Here is a 14012-nt window from a genome sequence, read left to right on the forward strand (position 1 = left end):
ATATAAAGAGCCAGAGCCTGGTTACCCCTCCCTTCTTTTTTCTCATATTCCCCTTTTGGGAGCCAGACATTCAAGGATTAGGACTTTTTATTTGTTGCTTAATAAAAGCAGCCACATGTAGGGGAGAATTTTTAAAGTTACTGTACATGCCTGTAGAAAAGTGCAGGTTCAAAAAGACCCAAAATTTTAGATCTTAATCTTACACACTAGGCTGATCCCAGCACAAAGGCACTGTGAAGAAATTAAAAAAACAAACCAAACAGGAAACCCTGGGGAAATCTGATTTCCAGATTTCAGTTACTACATTGTAAGACTCAAACATCCAGTTTTCAACAAGAAATAAAAAATCATAAGGCATACAAAGAAATGGACCATTGAAAGGATAAAAAAATCAACACAAACCATCCCTGAGAAAGACAAGATGATAGACTTATTAGACAAAGATGAGGTGACCAGTTAAGAAAACTATGCAGAAACAAAACAGAAATATCAATAAAGAAATGGAAAACATAAAAAAGAACCAAAAGAAGTTTTGGAGCAGAAAAGTACAGTACCTGAAATAAAAAAATTCACTAGATACATTCCAAAGCAGATTTGAACAGATAGAAAAATCGGTGTACTTGAAGATAGGATGATTGAGATTACTGAGTCTTAAGAGCTAAAGGAAATAAAGGAAAAATACTGAAGAAAAGTGAACAGAGCTGAAGGAGCCTGGGGGACAGAAATAAGCAGACATACACATTGTGAGACTCCCAGGAAGAGAGATAAAGAGAGATAAAGGAGCACAGAGATTATTTGAAGAAATGATGGCTGAAAACCCCAAATTTGATGAAAAACATGAATATAAATGTTCAAGGAGTTCAATAAACTCCAAGTAAAATACACTCAAAGAGACACACGATGAGACACATTGTAAACAAATAGTGAAAGATAAGACAAACAGAATATTGAAAGCATTGAGAGAGCAAATTGCCACCTATAAGAGACCCTCAAAAAGATTATTTTCAGATTTCTCATCAGAAACCTTGAAGGCCAGAAAGCAGTGGGTTGATAGAGTCCAAGCTCTGACAGTAAAAACATTGCCAACCAAGAATTCAATATACAGCACAGCTATCCATCAGAAACTAGAAAAAGAAGAGCAATCTAAACCCAAATCTAGCAGAATGAAGGAGTTTATGAAGATCAGAGACTAAATAAATAAAATATGGAATAGAAAACAATTACAGAAAAATCAATGAGACCAAAGGTTGTCTCTTCAAAAAGATGAACAGAAATGGCAAGCATTTAACTAGATTGACAATAAAAAAGGAAATTACTCAATTATTAGTTAGAAGTGAAAGTGGGGACATTACTTTCAATTCCACAGAAATAAAAAAGGTGTGTTAGGAAGTACTGTAAACAATTGTATGAAAACAAATTGGATAAACTCAATGAAATGTACAAATTCCTAGAAACACAAAACCTACCAAGATTGAATCACAAAGAAAATCTAAATAACCAATAATTAATAAGGAGATTGAATCAGTAATCAAAATCCTTCTGGCAAAGAAAAGTCCTGGAGCTGATGGCTTCACTGATGATTTCTACCAAACATTTAAAGAAGAATTAACACCAATCCTCCTCAAACTTTTCTTAAAAAGAGGAGAGTACACTTTCTCATTCTATGAGAGCAGCATCTTTCTGATGTGAAAGAAAGACAAAGACACTGCAAAAAAAGAAAACTTTAGACCAATACTTCTCATGAACATTGATGCAAAAATCCTCTACAACATACTAGCAAATTGAATTCAGCAACATATTAGAAGGACCCAATGGGATTTATTCTTAGAATTAAAAGATGACTCAACATATTAAAATCAATTAATGTAATACATTAATCAATTAATACAGTAATCAATTAATGTCAAACAATAAAGTTGGACCCTTTTCCAACACCATGTACAAAAATTAATGCAAAATGAATAAAAGACCTAAACATAAGAGCTGAAACTATAGAACTCTTAGAAGAGAACACTCGGGAAAAACTTCTTGACCTTGCATTTGGCAATCATTTCCTATATATGACATCAAAGGCACAGGCAACAAAAGAGAAAAATAGATGAACTGGACTTCATCCAAATGAAAAACTGTGGTGCATCAAAGAACACTGTCGCCAGAGTAAAAAGGCAACCCACATAATAGAGGAAAATATTTGTAAAACACAAAACTAATGAGGTATTAATATCCGAAATATATAAAGAACTCTTCAAAGTGAACAACAACAACAAAAAGCTTCATACAAAGATCAGCCGAGAATTTGGACATTTCTCCGAGGAAGATGTATATGAATGGCCAATAGGCACATGAAAAGGTGTTCAGCATCATTGATCCTTAGGGAAATAAACATCAAAACCATGGTAAGATGGCATTTCATACCCTAATGGTGGCTGCCATCAAAAATAAAGAAAATTGATATTAGCATGGGTGTAGAGAAATTGGAGGAGAAGGCAATGGCAACCCACTCCAGTACTCTTGCCTAGAAAATCCCATGGACAGAGGAGCCTGGTAGACTGCAGTCCATGGGGTCGCTAGGAGTTGGACACGACTGAGCGACTTCACTTTCCCTTTTCACTTTCATGCATTGGAGAAGGAAATGGCAACCCACTCCAGTGTTCTTGCCTGGAGAATCCCAGGGATGGCAGATCCTGGTGGGCTGCTGTCTATGGGGTCACACAGAGTCGGACACGACTGAAGCGACTTGGCAGAGTAATTGGAACCCTTTGATTTTGCATTGCTGGTAGGAATGTAAAATGGACACCTGCTGTGGAAAACAGAGTGACAAAGTGGGAAGCCACCCAAATATCCACTGATGGATGAGAGTCAGGGTTACGGTGAGAGTGAGGGTGAGGGTGATAAAGAAAATATAGTACAAGTATACAGTGGAATACATTATAAATATCCAGCCATAAAAAGAAAGGAAATTCTGACACATGCTACAACATGAATGAACCTTGAAGACCTCTTGCTAAGTGAAATAAGTCAGTCCCAATAGGACAAATACTGCTGGGCAGTTTGGTGGTATAGTGGGGAGCATAGCTGCCTTCCAGAAAGACAAATACTATATGAATCCATTTATACAGGTAGCTAGAATAGTCAAATTCTTAGAGAAGAAAGTAGAATGGTGATGACCAAGGCCTGGAGGGAGTGGAGAATGGGGAGTTATTGCTTAATGGACACAGAGGTTTATTTGGAGAAGTGGGAAATTTCCTAGAAATGGATAGTGGTGATGATTGAACAATTAAATGGTTAATGCCACTGAAGTGTACACTTCAGAATAGTTAACTGGGGAACAAAAAAAGGACCCGCCTCCCAAAGCAGGAGACAGAAGAGACATGGGTTTGATCCCTGAGTCAGGAAGACCCCCTGGAGTGGGACATGGCAACCCACTCCAGAATTCTTGCCTGTAGAATCCCGTGGACGGGGGCGTCTGGCGGACTGCAGTTGGGGTTGCAAGGGGTCAGACACGACTGAAGCGACTTAGCACCCATGCACACCAGTGACACCACTGGACCCAGACTTCCTGGAGCGTTTTTTGATTACTACATTGTAGAGAAAAAGGAAGTAGATTAGTGGCTGTTTGATGACCACCAGCTTGTGGCTGATTACCTAGTGACTGCTGAGGGGATGAGGGTTTCTTTTCTGAGAGTGGCAAAAGTATTCTAAAATTAGCTTGTGGTGATGGTTGGACAACTGTGTGAATATATTAAAAACACTGAACTGTTCAATGAGTGAGTGAACTCTATGGTATGTGAATTATATTTTAGGAAAATTGTTTTAAAAAGCAAAAAAAAAATAGTTTAAATGGTAAATTTTACATTAAGCAAAAAAAAACTATATGCTTAACAATTTTTGAAAAAGATACAATGGAAGAGAAGGAAGAAAGATTGGAATTCAAATATGTAAACGTGTAAATGTCTCCTACACAAGAAAGCAAAGGCAGAAGTGACTCTGATTTGAAGTTGTGACCTGCCACAAGGATAATCCCCAGCAGCTACTGATAGCTGGTTTCAGGAGCACCAGCCACAAAGCTGGATGAGCAGGACAGAGGGCCGTTAGGCCACAGCCAGCTTGGACAGCCTGGCGAAGCACAGGAGTACTGTTGACAAGGCTTTCCGGCACAGATCTCCATTAGCATTTGGAATTATTACTCACATTGTGTTCTAGGCCCCTGCAGGTGGTGGGTGCCATGGGGAGGACTGACCTTGGTGGTCCTTTCTTCTCCATGCCAGGTACTGTGCTGAGTGCTCTGTGTACTTACTTCACCGGTTCCTCTCCATAAATGGAAGAGGAGAGATTCTCTTCCTGTTCTCAGGGCACAAAGGCACTTTTCAGGGTCACTTTCTAGGGGTGTCCTCTCCCTCTGTCCCCTTGGTCAGGCCAGACCCCGTGCCCACTCAGGAAAGGATGCTTGAGAGAGCATCTCTTCTCCTGTCCCCTGGACTCACTGCACTAACCAGCTGCACACATTTCTTCCATGGGTTCTTCACAGTTCCATTTATGGAGGCCTTTTTATGCCAACGACCAGTGCTAGGGGTGGGACCAGCAGAATGGGTCTTGTAGACTGGCCACCCAGGAGCCAGAGATGTTGTTTCTAATTGGAATTTGCAACAGGTTACAGGGAGAAGATCCCAGGTGTCTGGCAGGAGAAAGCAAATCTTGCTGGCCTCAAAAGGGTTCTATTAATATCTAGTGGAACTGGGCTCCAGTTTCGGGCTTTGCGTGAGGGGCAGAGGCGGCACCACCCCAGAGCTGACCAGCATACCCCACTGAGCACTGGCAGTCCCCATGTATCCACATGTGCGGCTGCTTCCCCACTGAGGGACAGGAGACAGTTTTGTGAAATGTTTAGTTTCATCAGCTGAAAACTGAACACCCACAGCTTTGCTGGAAAGGTGAAATCAAGCTGAGGCTGCCCAGGCTGCTGTCGCCACTGGTTCCCACACCACCAGCCCCTGCACCCCCATACTGTGTGCCCTCAGGACAGCCCTCTGTGGGGCTCCTTCTGGCACCCAGCCTCAGCTTGGACTCTCCAAGTCCTCCTGACTCTGCTTTCAGGGCCAGGTCACCCAGAGGACAGAAGTCAGAAACAGACTGGGGCCAGGTCTGCCGTGGGGGTATCCAGGCTAAGGCGAGCAGGGTGATGGGGAGATGAATCCCTGGAAGGCCCCTGGAGTGAGCCTGCAGGACTCCACAGTTAAGACTGTGGGGGCAACTTGAATGTCACATGGGGGATGATTAGTCAGTCACTGGCTTGGCCAGGACTTGTTCCCACATCTGCCCCAAAGGCTTCATTCAGGAAGACTGCTCAACAGGGATATATGTAGAGCCTGAGAGAGGAAGCGCTGTCCACTGCACTCTCACGGATGGGCCCCTGCTGCAGGCCGGGCCCTTGACTTAGTACTGGATCAGAAGACGTGCCTGTTCTGCCCTCACCTGAAGGAGGTCTGGCTGGAGACTTTGCACCAGGTGCTGGCTGCACCCCAAGCACTCCGCAGTGCTGACAAGGAGAGGCTTCTGATGTCCACCAGAAGTCAGGCCCAGCCTTGACGGGGTCGCTGCAGGGAAGCTTTCAGCCATGTCCAGAGGGAACGGAGGATTGAAGATGATGGGAAAGCCTTCCTGCATTAGGAGACAGCTGCACAGGTCACTGGGCTCTCATCGCAAAGGGCCTGGAAGGCCAAGCTGTGGAGGCTGCACCTGAGAAGCTCAAACACGCCCAGGTTACGGAGCAGTCCGCAGAGCAGCTTCAGGCACAGCAGGATCCAGGCCGCGGCCGCTGAACTCAGGAACGTGCTTTCCTGGCTCCTTGAGGGACAAGATGGCCCAACAGTGCCATTGATCAGCTCGGGGACCTGGGGGAAAGAGCTTTCAAGCGGCACACAAGTTATAGGGATTGCATCTGAACCCTCTCGTTAGGATCAGGTCCGCCTCTGATTCATTCTTGTGGCCAACAGCACGGCAAATATGCTGATGGTCTAAGCCTGGTCAAAAAGAACCTTCACTGTAAGACTCGACACTGGAAGCAGTCAATCCCTAAACGGCTAGGACTGATAATGAAACAGAGATGGCTCCTGGGGGATGCAGTGGCTTGGGGGGCTGCCATCCCTGGCAGACCTCCCAAGACGTGATCACTGGGCTCGAGTGGGCACAGAAGTGCCTATGGGAGGCAGGGCCTGCCCAGCCAGGGATCCTGGCAGACCAGCAGATCCAACTGCCACCTTGCCATTGCAGGTGGGCATGCCCCGGACACTCAGCGCATCCGACATGGTCACCCCGGGCAGCCTCGGCCCACCCCCCAGCGAGCCCACGGACGGCGAGCAGGCTGGGCAGCCCCTCCTGGATGGAGCTCTGTCCTCAGCCTCCCTGGACACCCTGATCCAGCACCTGGTGCCCACCACCGACTACTACCCTGAGGTGGGTGATCCACCCTGTGGGGAGGAGGGGTAGCAAAATGGGCTCTGTTCCACCATGCCAGGGGGAGACGGCAGAGCTGGGGCTGGCTGGGCCTGGGGGTGCCAGGGCTGGCAGGCACATCCTCCCTGGCAGGCACATGCTCCTGGGACTTGTGAACATGTGCTGCCTTTCTGCTGTGTCCCCCCAGAAAGCCTACATCTTCACCTTCCTGCTGAGCTCTCGCCTCTTCATCGAGCCCCAGGAGCTCCTGGCCCGGGTCTGCCACTTGTGTATCGAGCAGCAGCAGCTGGACAAGCCAGTGCTGGACAAGGTGAGCGGCAGGGCCGGGTAGCGGGCCTCTGAGTGCGCGGCTCTCCCCTGACATGCCCTTGTGAATCTCTATCTTGGATAGGCAGAGATTGCCCCTATTCACCTGCCAGGGGGTTCTGACTTGTCTGAAGCCCAGAGCCAGAAGGGCAGAGTCAGAGTCTTTAACCCCAGTGCTGTCTTCCAGGGTCTCAACAGCCCAGACCTGGGCCCCCAGAGGATCATGAGGCGAGCCCCATCCGTGGCCGGGGGTGGTCCTGCAGTGCCTGCTGCGCTGCCTGCCCCCCTGCATCTTCTGCTCCATCCTTCCTTCTGCCGGTCCGCTGATGGCTCAGCCTTCCCTCAGTGCCCCCCATCCTTTCCTCTGTCCCTCACTGTATCCCATGGGCTGCGACTGTCTATCTACACACGAGTCAGGAGGGTCCCACTGTCCAGTGACGGAAACCTGATTCCAGCTGACCTAAGGCCGAGGGACTGCACGGGCTCACATAACTGCAGTCTCGAGCTACTGCTGGCTCCAGGCGCTCAAACATCAAGTGGTCTTTCTCCCTAAGACCGCTTGCTTTGTTTTCCTCTGGGCCAGACTCTCTCTGCCTGGTGACAGCTGGCCTCTGTGGATGCAGGGTCCTGGTCTGCCCTTCCCAATCCTATGGGAGGAGGATTCCAATAAAGATCCTGATCTCATTGGCTTAGCTTAGGCAGCATGCCCCTCTGTGGGCCAATGCCATGCCCTGACTGGCCGGCACTTATCTGGGATGTTCCTGAAGCCCTGGGATAGGGCCAGCTGGAAACGGGGGAGAGGGGGCCCCCACAGGCGAACTGAGATGCGGTCACCACAGAAAGGGAGATAGGATGACTGGCAATTATGAGTAAGAGAAGACCCCCATTCCAAACATGTGTCTGTCCCCCTCCGCTCTCCGTGGTCAGCCCCCACGCCCCGTCTGTCTCCTGGGACAGAGGAAGGAGAGGCCCACCTCCCCCGGCCGTCGCTGCTGCCCCTGGGGCAGCCACACGCACAGTGCGTGGCTGAGGCAGTGGCCGCTGCGACCACCCACCTCCCATGCATCCCTCACCAAATGCAGACGACCCTTGGCTTGCCTTGCAGGCCCGGGTCCGGAAGTTTGGCCCCAAACTGCTGCAGCTGTTGGCCGAGTGGACAGAGACATTTCCGCGGGACTTCCAGGAGGAGTCAACCATCGGTCACCTGAAGGACGTGGTGGGCCGCATCGCCCCCTGTGACGAGGTGGGCAAGCCAGACCAGAGTCCTCTCAGCCTGTCTCCACCCTCACACCTGCTTCCCAAGCCTGTTCCCAGGCTGGCCTCTGTGCCCTCATCTCCCCACCCGCACCCTGGGGCCCCTCTGAAATCAGCCCCTTCCTGCCCCATCAGAGAACCGGGCACTGGCAGAGCTGGCAGGGAAATCAGGCCTCTAGGTCCAGACCTGGTCTCTTGAGCTCTCTCCTGTCCTGGTCTCATCACATGGCAAGCGAAGGGCTCTTAACAGCTGCCTGGTCAGGTCAGTGGCCCAGCAGCCTGGCTTGGCAGAACCCTCTTCCCCAGGGGCTTGGGAGGCAGCCTGTGTACGGGGCATCAGGTGCCTCTGCACCCCACACCTTGCCCTGTTCTCCCAGCTCATTACTCTGGGGAAGGCACTTAAAGGTGAAAGAGGAACAAAACTCCCTACCTCCCAGGATTGGGTGAGAAGACTGAGCAGGGACTGCATGTCGCTTGTCTTGGGAAGAAACCGAATGTGGCAAGTTGATAGCCCCAGAGTGGGTCTGCACCCAGAGCCAGCAAGAGCCAAGGGAAAACTGCTAAGGCAGGCTGAGCAACAGGAAGCTGCAAAAGCCAAGGCCCAGTGAGGCTCAGAAAGGGAGGCCCTGCCCTGGGGTCGTTTCAGAGACAGAGCAGGCAAGTTAGTTGTTCTGAGAGCTTGATGAGATGAAGGTCATCTCCTCCTCTGCATCCCTTGATCCATCTGGGGATTGATTACTACACTTGGCTTAGGTGCAGCAAGCAACAGGTTCAGGGAAGGCTCTGGATGATTAGATGACTGGATGGATTAGGAGAAGGAAGCAGGAAGGGGGAATGCTGACTGACTGATTTGCTACATAGTTGGCTACTTTGATGGGTGACTGGAGCGGGGAAGAGAGATGTTTGGGCAGTTGGGTAGGCAGGGAGATTAATAGGATAAGTGGCTGTGGAAGACTGATGGAAAGAAGTGAAGGAGAAAGGCAGAATGATAACTAGTGAGTGGGTAGATGGATGAACAGATGGATGGGTGGGTGGGTGAATGGATAGGTGGATGGGTGTGGATGGGTGGGTGAGAAGATGGATGTGGAGGTGGGTGGGTGGGTGGATGGATGCATGGATGAGTGGGTAGATGGATGAGGACAAATGTTAGGATGGAGGGAGGGAGGAAGGAGAGATAAATGAATTGATGCATCTGTGGGTGACTTTATAAAAGGGGAGGTGGGCATCACAGATGGGTGGAAAATAGATGGATACAGAGATGGTGGATGGATGGATGGAGTAGAGGGTTTGTAGGGGGATGAGAGCCCAGTCCTCTGCTTTATCTCCACCCCCCAACAGTAGACCTTCAAGCAGTGTGAAGTCTATGCCATTGACAAAATGGATTATCTGCCCTTGTCAGGCCTGTCTCTGCCGCTGGCAGAGACATTTCAGAGGCAAACCCTGCCATTCTGGACACAGGGGGTTGGGACAGGTGTAAGTCCTGGGCTTGTTTCTTTGAGAATCAGTGCCTCCTGACTACGCCCTCAAGGATCTGTCGGGACCATGCTGGGAAATCTTTTCGAACCACCAAGTGGATGAAAATAAGACACAGCCAAGACCTGTGAATGGGCTATTGAAAGCAGTCATCCACCAGGTGTGGATTTTCAGAGCTGAATAACTTGTTTAGGGAAGTTCTCATCCCTTCCCGTGGAATCCAGTTAGTTTTGCTAAGTGATGTAACCCGGAACTGAGATTCCCTAGTCCCCATGCTACCCAGCCAGGCAGAGGCCAGGGATGCCCCATCTGTCTTTGTGAGTCCCACACTGCCCTTCTCTGGAAAGCACTTACTTCAGGGGGATGTGCAGTAGACGTTACTTCCCTTTCCTGGTGCTTCAGGCAGCCTGTAGGCTGCTCCTTCCCCAGCACAGGCTCAGGCTCAGCTGAGAAAGGAACTGGTGAGCTCTGGTAAGTCAGGACCCACAGGACTCAGAACGTGAGGTCCGGGTCAGACCTTCTGAGACCACAGCGCTGTGACTTTGGGCGAGGCGCGTCCCCTCTCCAAATGTCAGTTTCCTCATCAGTCAAATGGAGCTGGTAACTGTTCCCACCACACAAGCCTGAGGCAGAGTCCCTGCAGTCACCTGCGCTTGTATTTCAGTAAGCTATGATGAGGAACAAATTCTTTCCAAAATCCAGGCACATGGGGATTATTCCTAACTTCTATGAAGCTTTGTTATGGAACTTTTCACACATATACAAATATAGATAGTAGTAACCGTGAACTCCTGTGTGCTCACCGCCTAGATTCATCAGTTATCAACATTTGGCCAAACTTGTTTCTTCTCTTCTTTCACACACTTCCTCCTCCGTCCAAATGTTTTTTTTTTTTTAAATCATAGATATTATATATTTTGCTCCAAAAACATTTCGGAATCATCTTGTAAAAGATTTCTGGTACAGAGATGACAGGATCAAACGACATGAAGTATAGCGCACAGAACAGTGGGAAGAACACAGGTGTCTTCAGAGCTGTGTGTGTCTCGGGGCTAGTTCCCTAACCTCTCTGGGCCTCAAAGTGTTCTCTGTGAGAGGGAAGATGACGATCCCTCCCTCGCAGGGCGGTGAGGAAAACGGCGCTTTTCGGGATCTGAAGGAGGAAGGACGGGCCGGAGGGGAGCGGGGCTTCCCCGTCAAAGCGGCTGTGAGCGGTGACGCCGTTCTCTTTCTGCCTGAGCCCTGCCACGTCCTGGAAGCCTCACGGTCTCCCTGTGCCCCCACCACCTCTCGGTAGCCGGGGACGCGGGGCTGGAGGGGCTCTGAGGAGGCCCTCTTGGTGCCTGTGGAGTCTGAGCTGCTCCGGCTTCGGGCCCCCCTCCGCCGGGCGGGAGACCCGGCCTTCGACGGTGGCTCCCGTGCCCCCTCTAGAGGCTGGGCTCAGACGTTTCACCTTTTGGCGATGCCAACGCTGGAAGAGACCGGGGACCCCCAGGGAGGCCTAGAGGGTCGGAGACCTGGTGAGAGAGACAGGGCGGGAGACAGCAGTCCCCTGGCCGCACGCACTGGGCCCCTCGGAGGAGACTGGCCGGGCAGCCCTCTCGGCCACCAGCCTTGCTCCCCGACTCACACGGCTGTCTGCTGGCTCCCCAGGGGCGCGGGTGGCGGCCGCCGACTGAGACAACAAGCTGGCGATGGGTGCAGAGCCCCTGCCTGTGCTGCTGGACATCGGCCACGGGCTCGCTCAGGAGGGAATTTCAGGAACTTTAGAAAACAAGGGTCTTTACTTGTCTGGATGGAAACCGACCCTAATCACAGAACACTGCGTCCAGGAGAACTTGAAAGCACCTGGGGAGCGCTGCCCCTCACCCAGGCCACCCTGCCACGGCAACCTCCACGCTGATGCCTGCTCTGAGAACGACAGAGAAAACAGTCCGGCCCCTGCCCTCCGCCCCTGGGGGAGCTGAGGCGGCAGGGCGGCCCGGCGCTCCAGATGTGGGCACCAGCAGCGACACGGAACGCCTGGGCTTTCTCAGGGGTAGTTCCCCGGGCCTGCCTGCGTTCACCAAGATCACACAGCCTGCGTCCACAAGGGGTAGAGATCACTGAGCAAATGAGACAGGGTCAGATGCCCTCCCCACATTTGGAAGATTCACCAAAAAAAAAAAAAAAAAAAAAAAAACCAACAGATAAGCTTGAGGTTAACACCACTAGAAAATTTTTAAATGAATTAGCACACAGTAAGTGGCAATTTGGAGTGAATATGGGTTCTATAAAAACAAGTCCTGCTAAATTGTTTGCATATTTTTAAAAATAGGGGCAGTGCGCGGCGCTTTCAAACTATAGCCACAGAGGTACTTCATCCTTGACTTCAGTAGGCTCTGCAGTCTGCCTTGGAGAGGCTGACTGACGAGAAGCAGGTGGAGGCCGGTTTGTCCAATCCGGTCATGTGTGTGGGTCCCTCCTGTTCATTCTGGGCACCAGCAAAGAGAGACCCAGCATGGCCTTCATGGAGCTGGTTCTCCAGTGAGAGGGTTGGGCAGGGGCTATGAAGGAAGGGAACGCAGCTTGGAGGAAGAAGGCTGTACAGGTCCTGCCTTGGCTGTGGGGCAGGAGAGACGGTGGGTTGGGGTGGGGGTGGCCTGTGTCTGGAGCACAGACAGGAGGAGCAAGGCCACACGGAGGCCACTCAGCATGGCCAGAGCTGACCTCAGGACCCCGAGCCACGTCGGGCTTTCGTCTTTGCAAAACTTTAGGGGAGGAGGGTGCAATGGTTAGATGTGTGTTTGGAACAGAACGCTCTTGCGGCAGGGTGGAGTGGACAGAGGCTGGCGGGAATGCACGGGGCCCACCGAGGAGGCGGCTGCAGCCATCAGGGAAACAACTGTGGCCTCCACCACATACACTGGGGTGGGAGACACGGAGAGAGAAGCAAGCAAAATCAAGAGGGCTGCTGATGGTCTGGAGCGGCCTGAGGGCGGTGGTTGAGGATGGCTCCCAGCCGGGCGCCTGAGACCGGGGGCAGCCCTGTGGGGGATAGCATGACTTCTGATGGCATGTGTCTGGTCCAGGTAGCCCCTTACCCATGTGGCTCTAGTGATCAGAGGAGAACTCTGTCCACACACTGTCCATACAGTGTCCGTGCTAAACGACACTCTGGAGGTGAGCCAGAAAACCCAGGAGTGAAGTACAGAGGATGATCAAGAGAGGAGGAGATGAGGCAGGAGGAGCGCAGCATGCAGCCACAGGGCAGACCAACAAGCCCGTGGACGGCCCAAGGCAGGAGAGCTGGGGAGCCGAGGCAGACGCTGCCTGAGAAACGGCGCCCTGGCTCTCATGACAGCAGGTCCTCAGTGACAGCGAGGGTCAGCCTGGTGATGAGTGCAGTCAGGTGGGCTGGTGGAGGGCTGAGTGGGAGATACAGGAACTCGACAGCCAGTGTAGCCCCCTCCAGACTGAGTAGCGGAGAGATGGGGGGGGGGTGGTGGAGGTGTAGGGGCTCGCTGGTGACCAATGTGTGTTCTGGGGCTGACTCTGGCTGGACGTGACTCGCTGTCTTCCTGACACTCAGATGAAAACCTGGGAGGCAGCATGTGCGGTAAGCATACTTTGGGATACAGCCCTGACAGCTCAGTTGGGAAAGAATCCGCCTGCAATGCAGGAGACCCCGGTTCGATTCCTGGGTCGGGAAGATCCACTGGAGAAGGGATAGGCTACCCACCCCAGTATTCTTGGGCTTCCCTCGTGGCTCAGCTGGTAAAGAATCTTCCTGCAATGCAGCAGACCTGGCTTCGATCCCTCGGTTACGAAGATCCCCTAGAGGAGGGAACAGCTACCTACTCCAGTATTCTGGCCTGCAGTATCCCATGGTCTGTATAGTCCATGGGGTCACAAAGAGTTGGACACAACTGAGCAACTTTCATTTTCGAGTTGAGAGTGGGGTGTTCCTTCCACTGGCAACAAAGGGAAGTCAGACCTCAGCTCACCCACACACTGGGTGCCTTCTTGGTCTGTCCCTCACGACTCTGGGAGTCAGGGTCAGCATTAGGGTTTGGGTTCAGGATCAGGCTCCGTGTGTCCTGAGGGCTCAACCAAAGCTGTCCTGGCCACGCCACAGAGAAGCACTTTCATAAATTGTGGGGACACCATCTCCAACAAGGGTGGGCCTCAGTGCTCCTCTGAGCCCCGTCAGAGACTTAAGGGAATGCCGAGGTCCCCAGGCAAGCCCTACACCCTGCTGCCCACCTGCAAAATGCCTCTGGGATGGTGCGTATGAAGAACATGCATTTTTCCTATTGGAAATGACCTAGCAGTGCTGACTATTCACAACCTTCTCCTGAGGCATCTGGGACCAGGCCCCACTGGAAACCCCACCTGCCTGCCTGACACCTTTTTGCTCCCGGGAGTCCAGACCCCAGATGCCCACTGATGCTCCCAGGCCAGCTCCTGGCTCAAGGGGTTGAATCTACCTCTGGGGGAGCCATTTGCTGACAAATTGGGGGGCTGATCTGTGGGTTATTGACAGC

General features: G+C 51.3%; 1 protein-coding gene across 3 annotated transcripts in view; it reads left to right on the forward strand.

Moving 5' to 3' along the window:
* RASGEF1C (RasGEF domain family member 1C) overlaps positions 1 to 14012 on the forward strand; it is a 104917-nt gene that overhangs the window by 63964 nt on the left and 26941 nt on the right. For all 3 annotated transcript variants that reach the window (XR_011485349.1, XM_070460536.1, XM_070460530.1), the window contains exons 2-4: positions 6271 to 6453; positions 6641 to 6763; positions 7865 to 8002. Coding sequence is in view for 2 of the 3 variants with exons in the window: in XM_070460536.1 (XP_070316637.1) it covers positions 6277 to 6453; positions 6641 to 6763; positions 7865 to 8002 (438 nt within the window). In the remaining variant the exon portion in view is untranslated. The remainder of the gene's footprint in view (positions 1 to 6270; positions 6454 to 6640; positions 6764 to 7864; positions 8003 to 14012) is intronic.

Source organism: Odocoileus virginianus, chromosome 3, assembly GCF_023699985.2.
Source record: "Odocoileus virginianus isolate 20LAN1187 ecotype Illinois chromosome 3, Ovbor_1.2, whole genome shotgun sequence".
Lineage (NCBI taxonomy): Eukaryota > Metazoa > Chordata > Mammalia > Artiodactyla > Cervidae > Odocoileus > Odocoileus virginianus.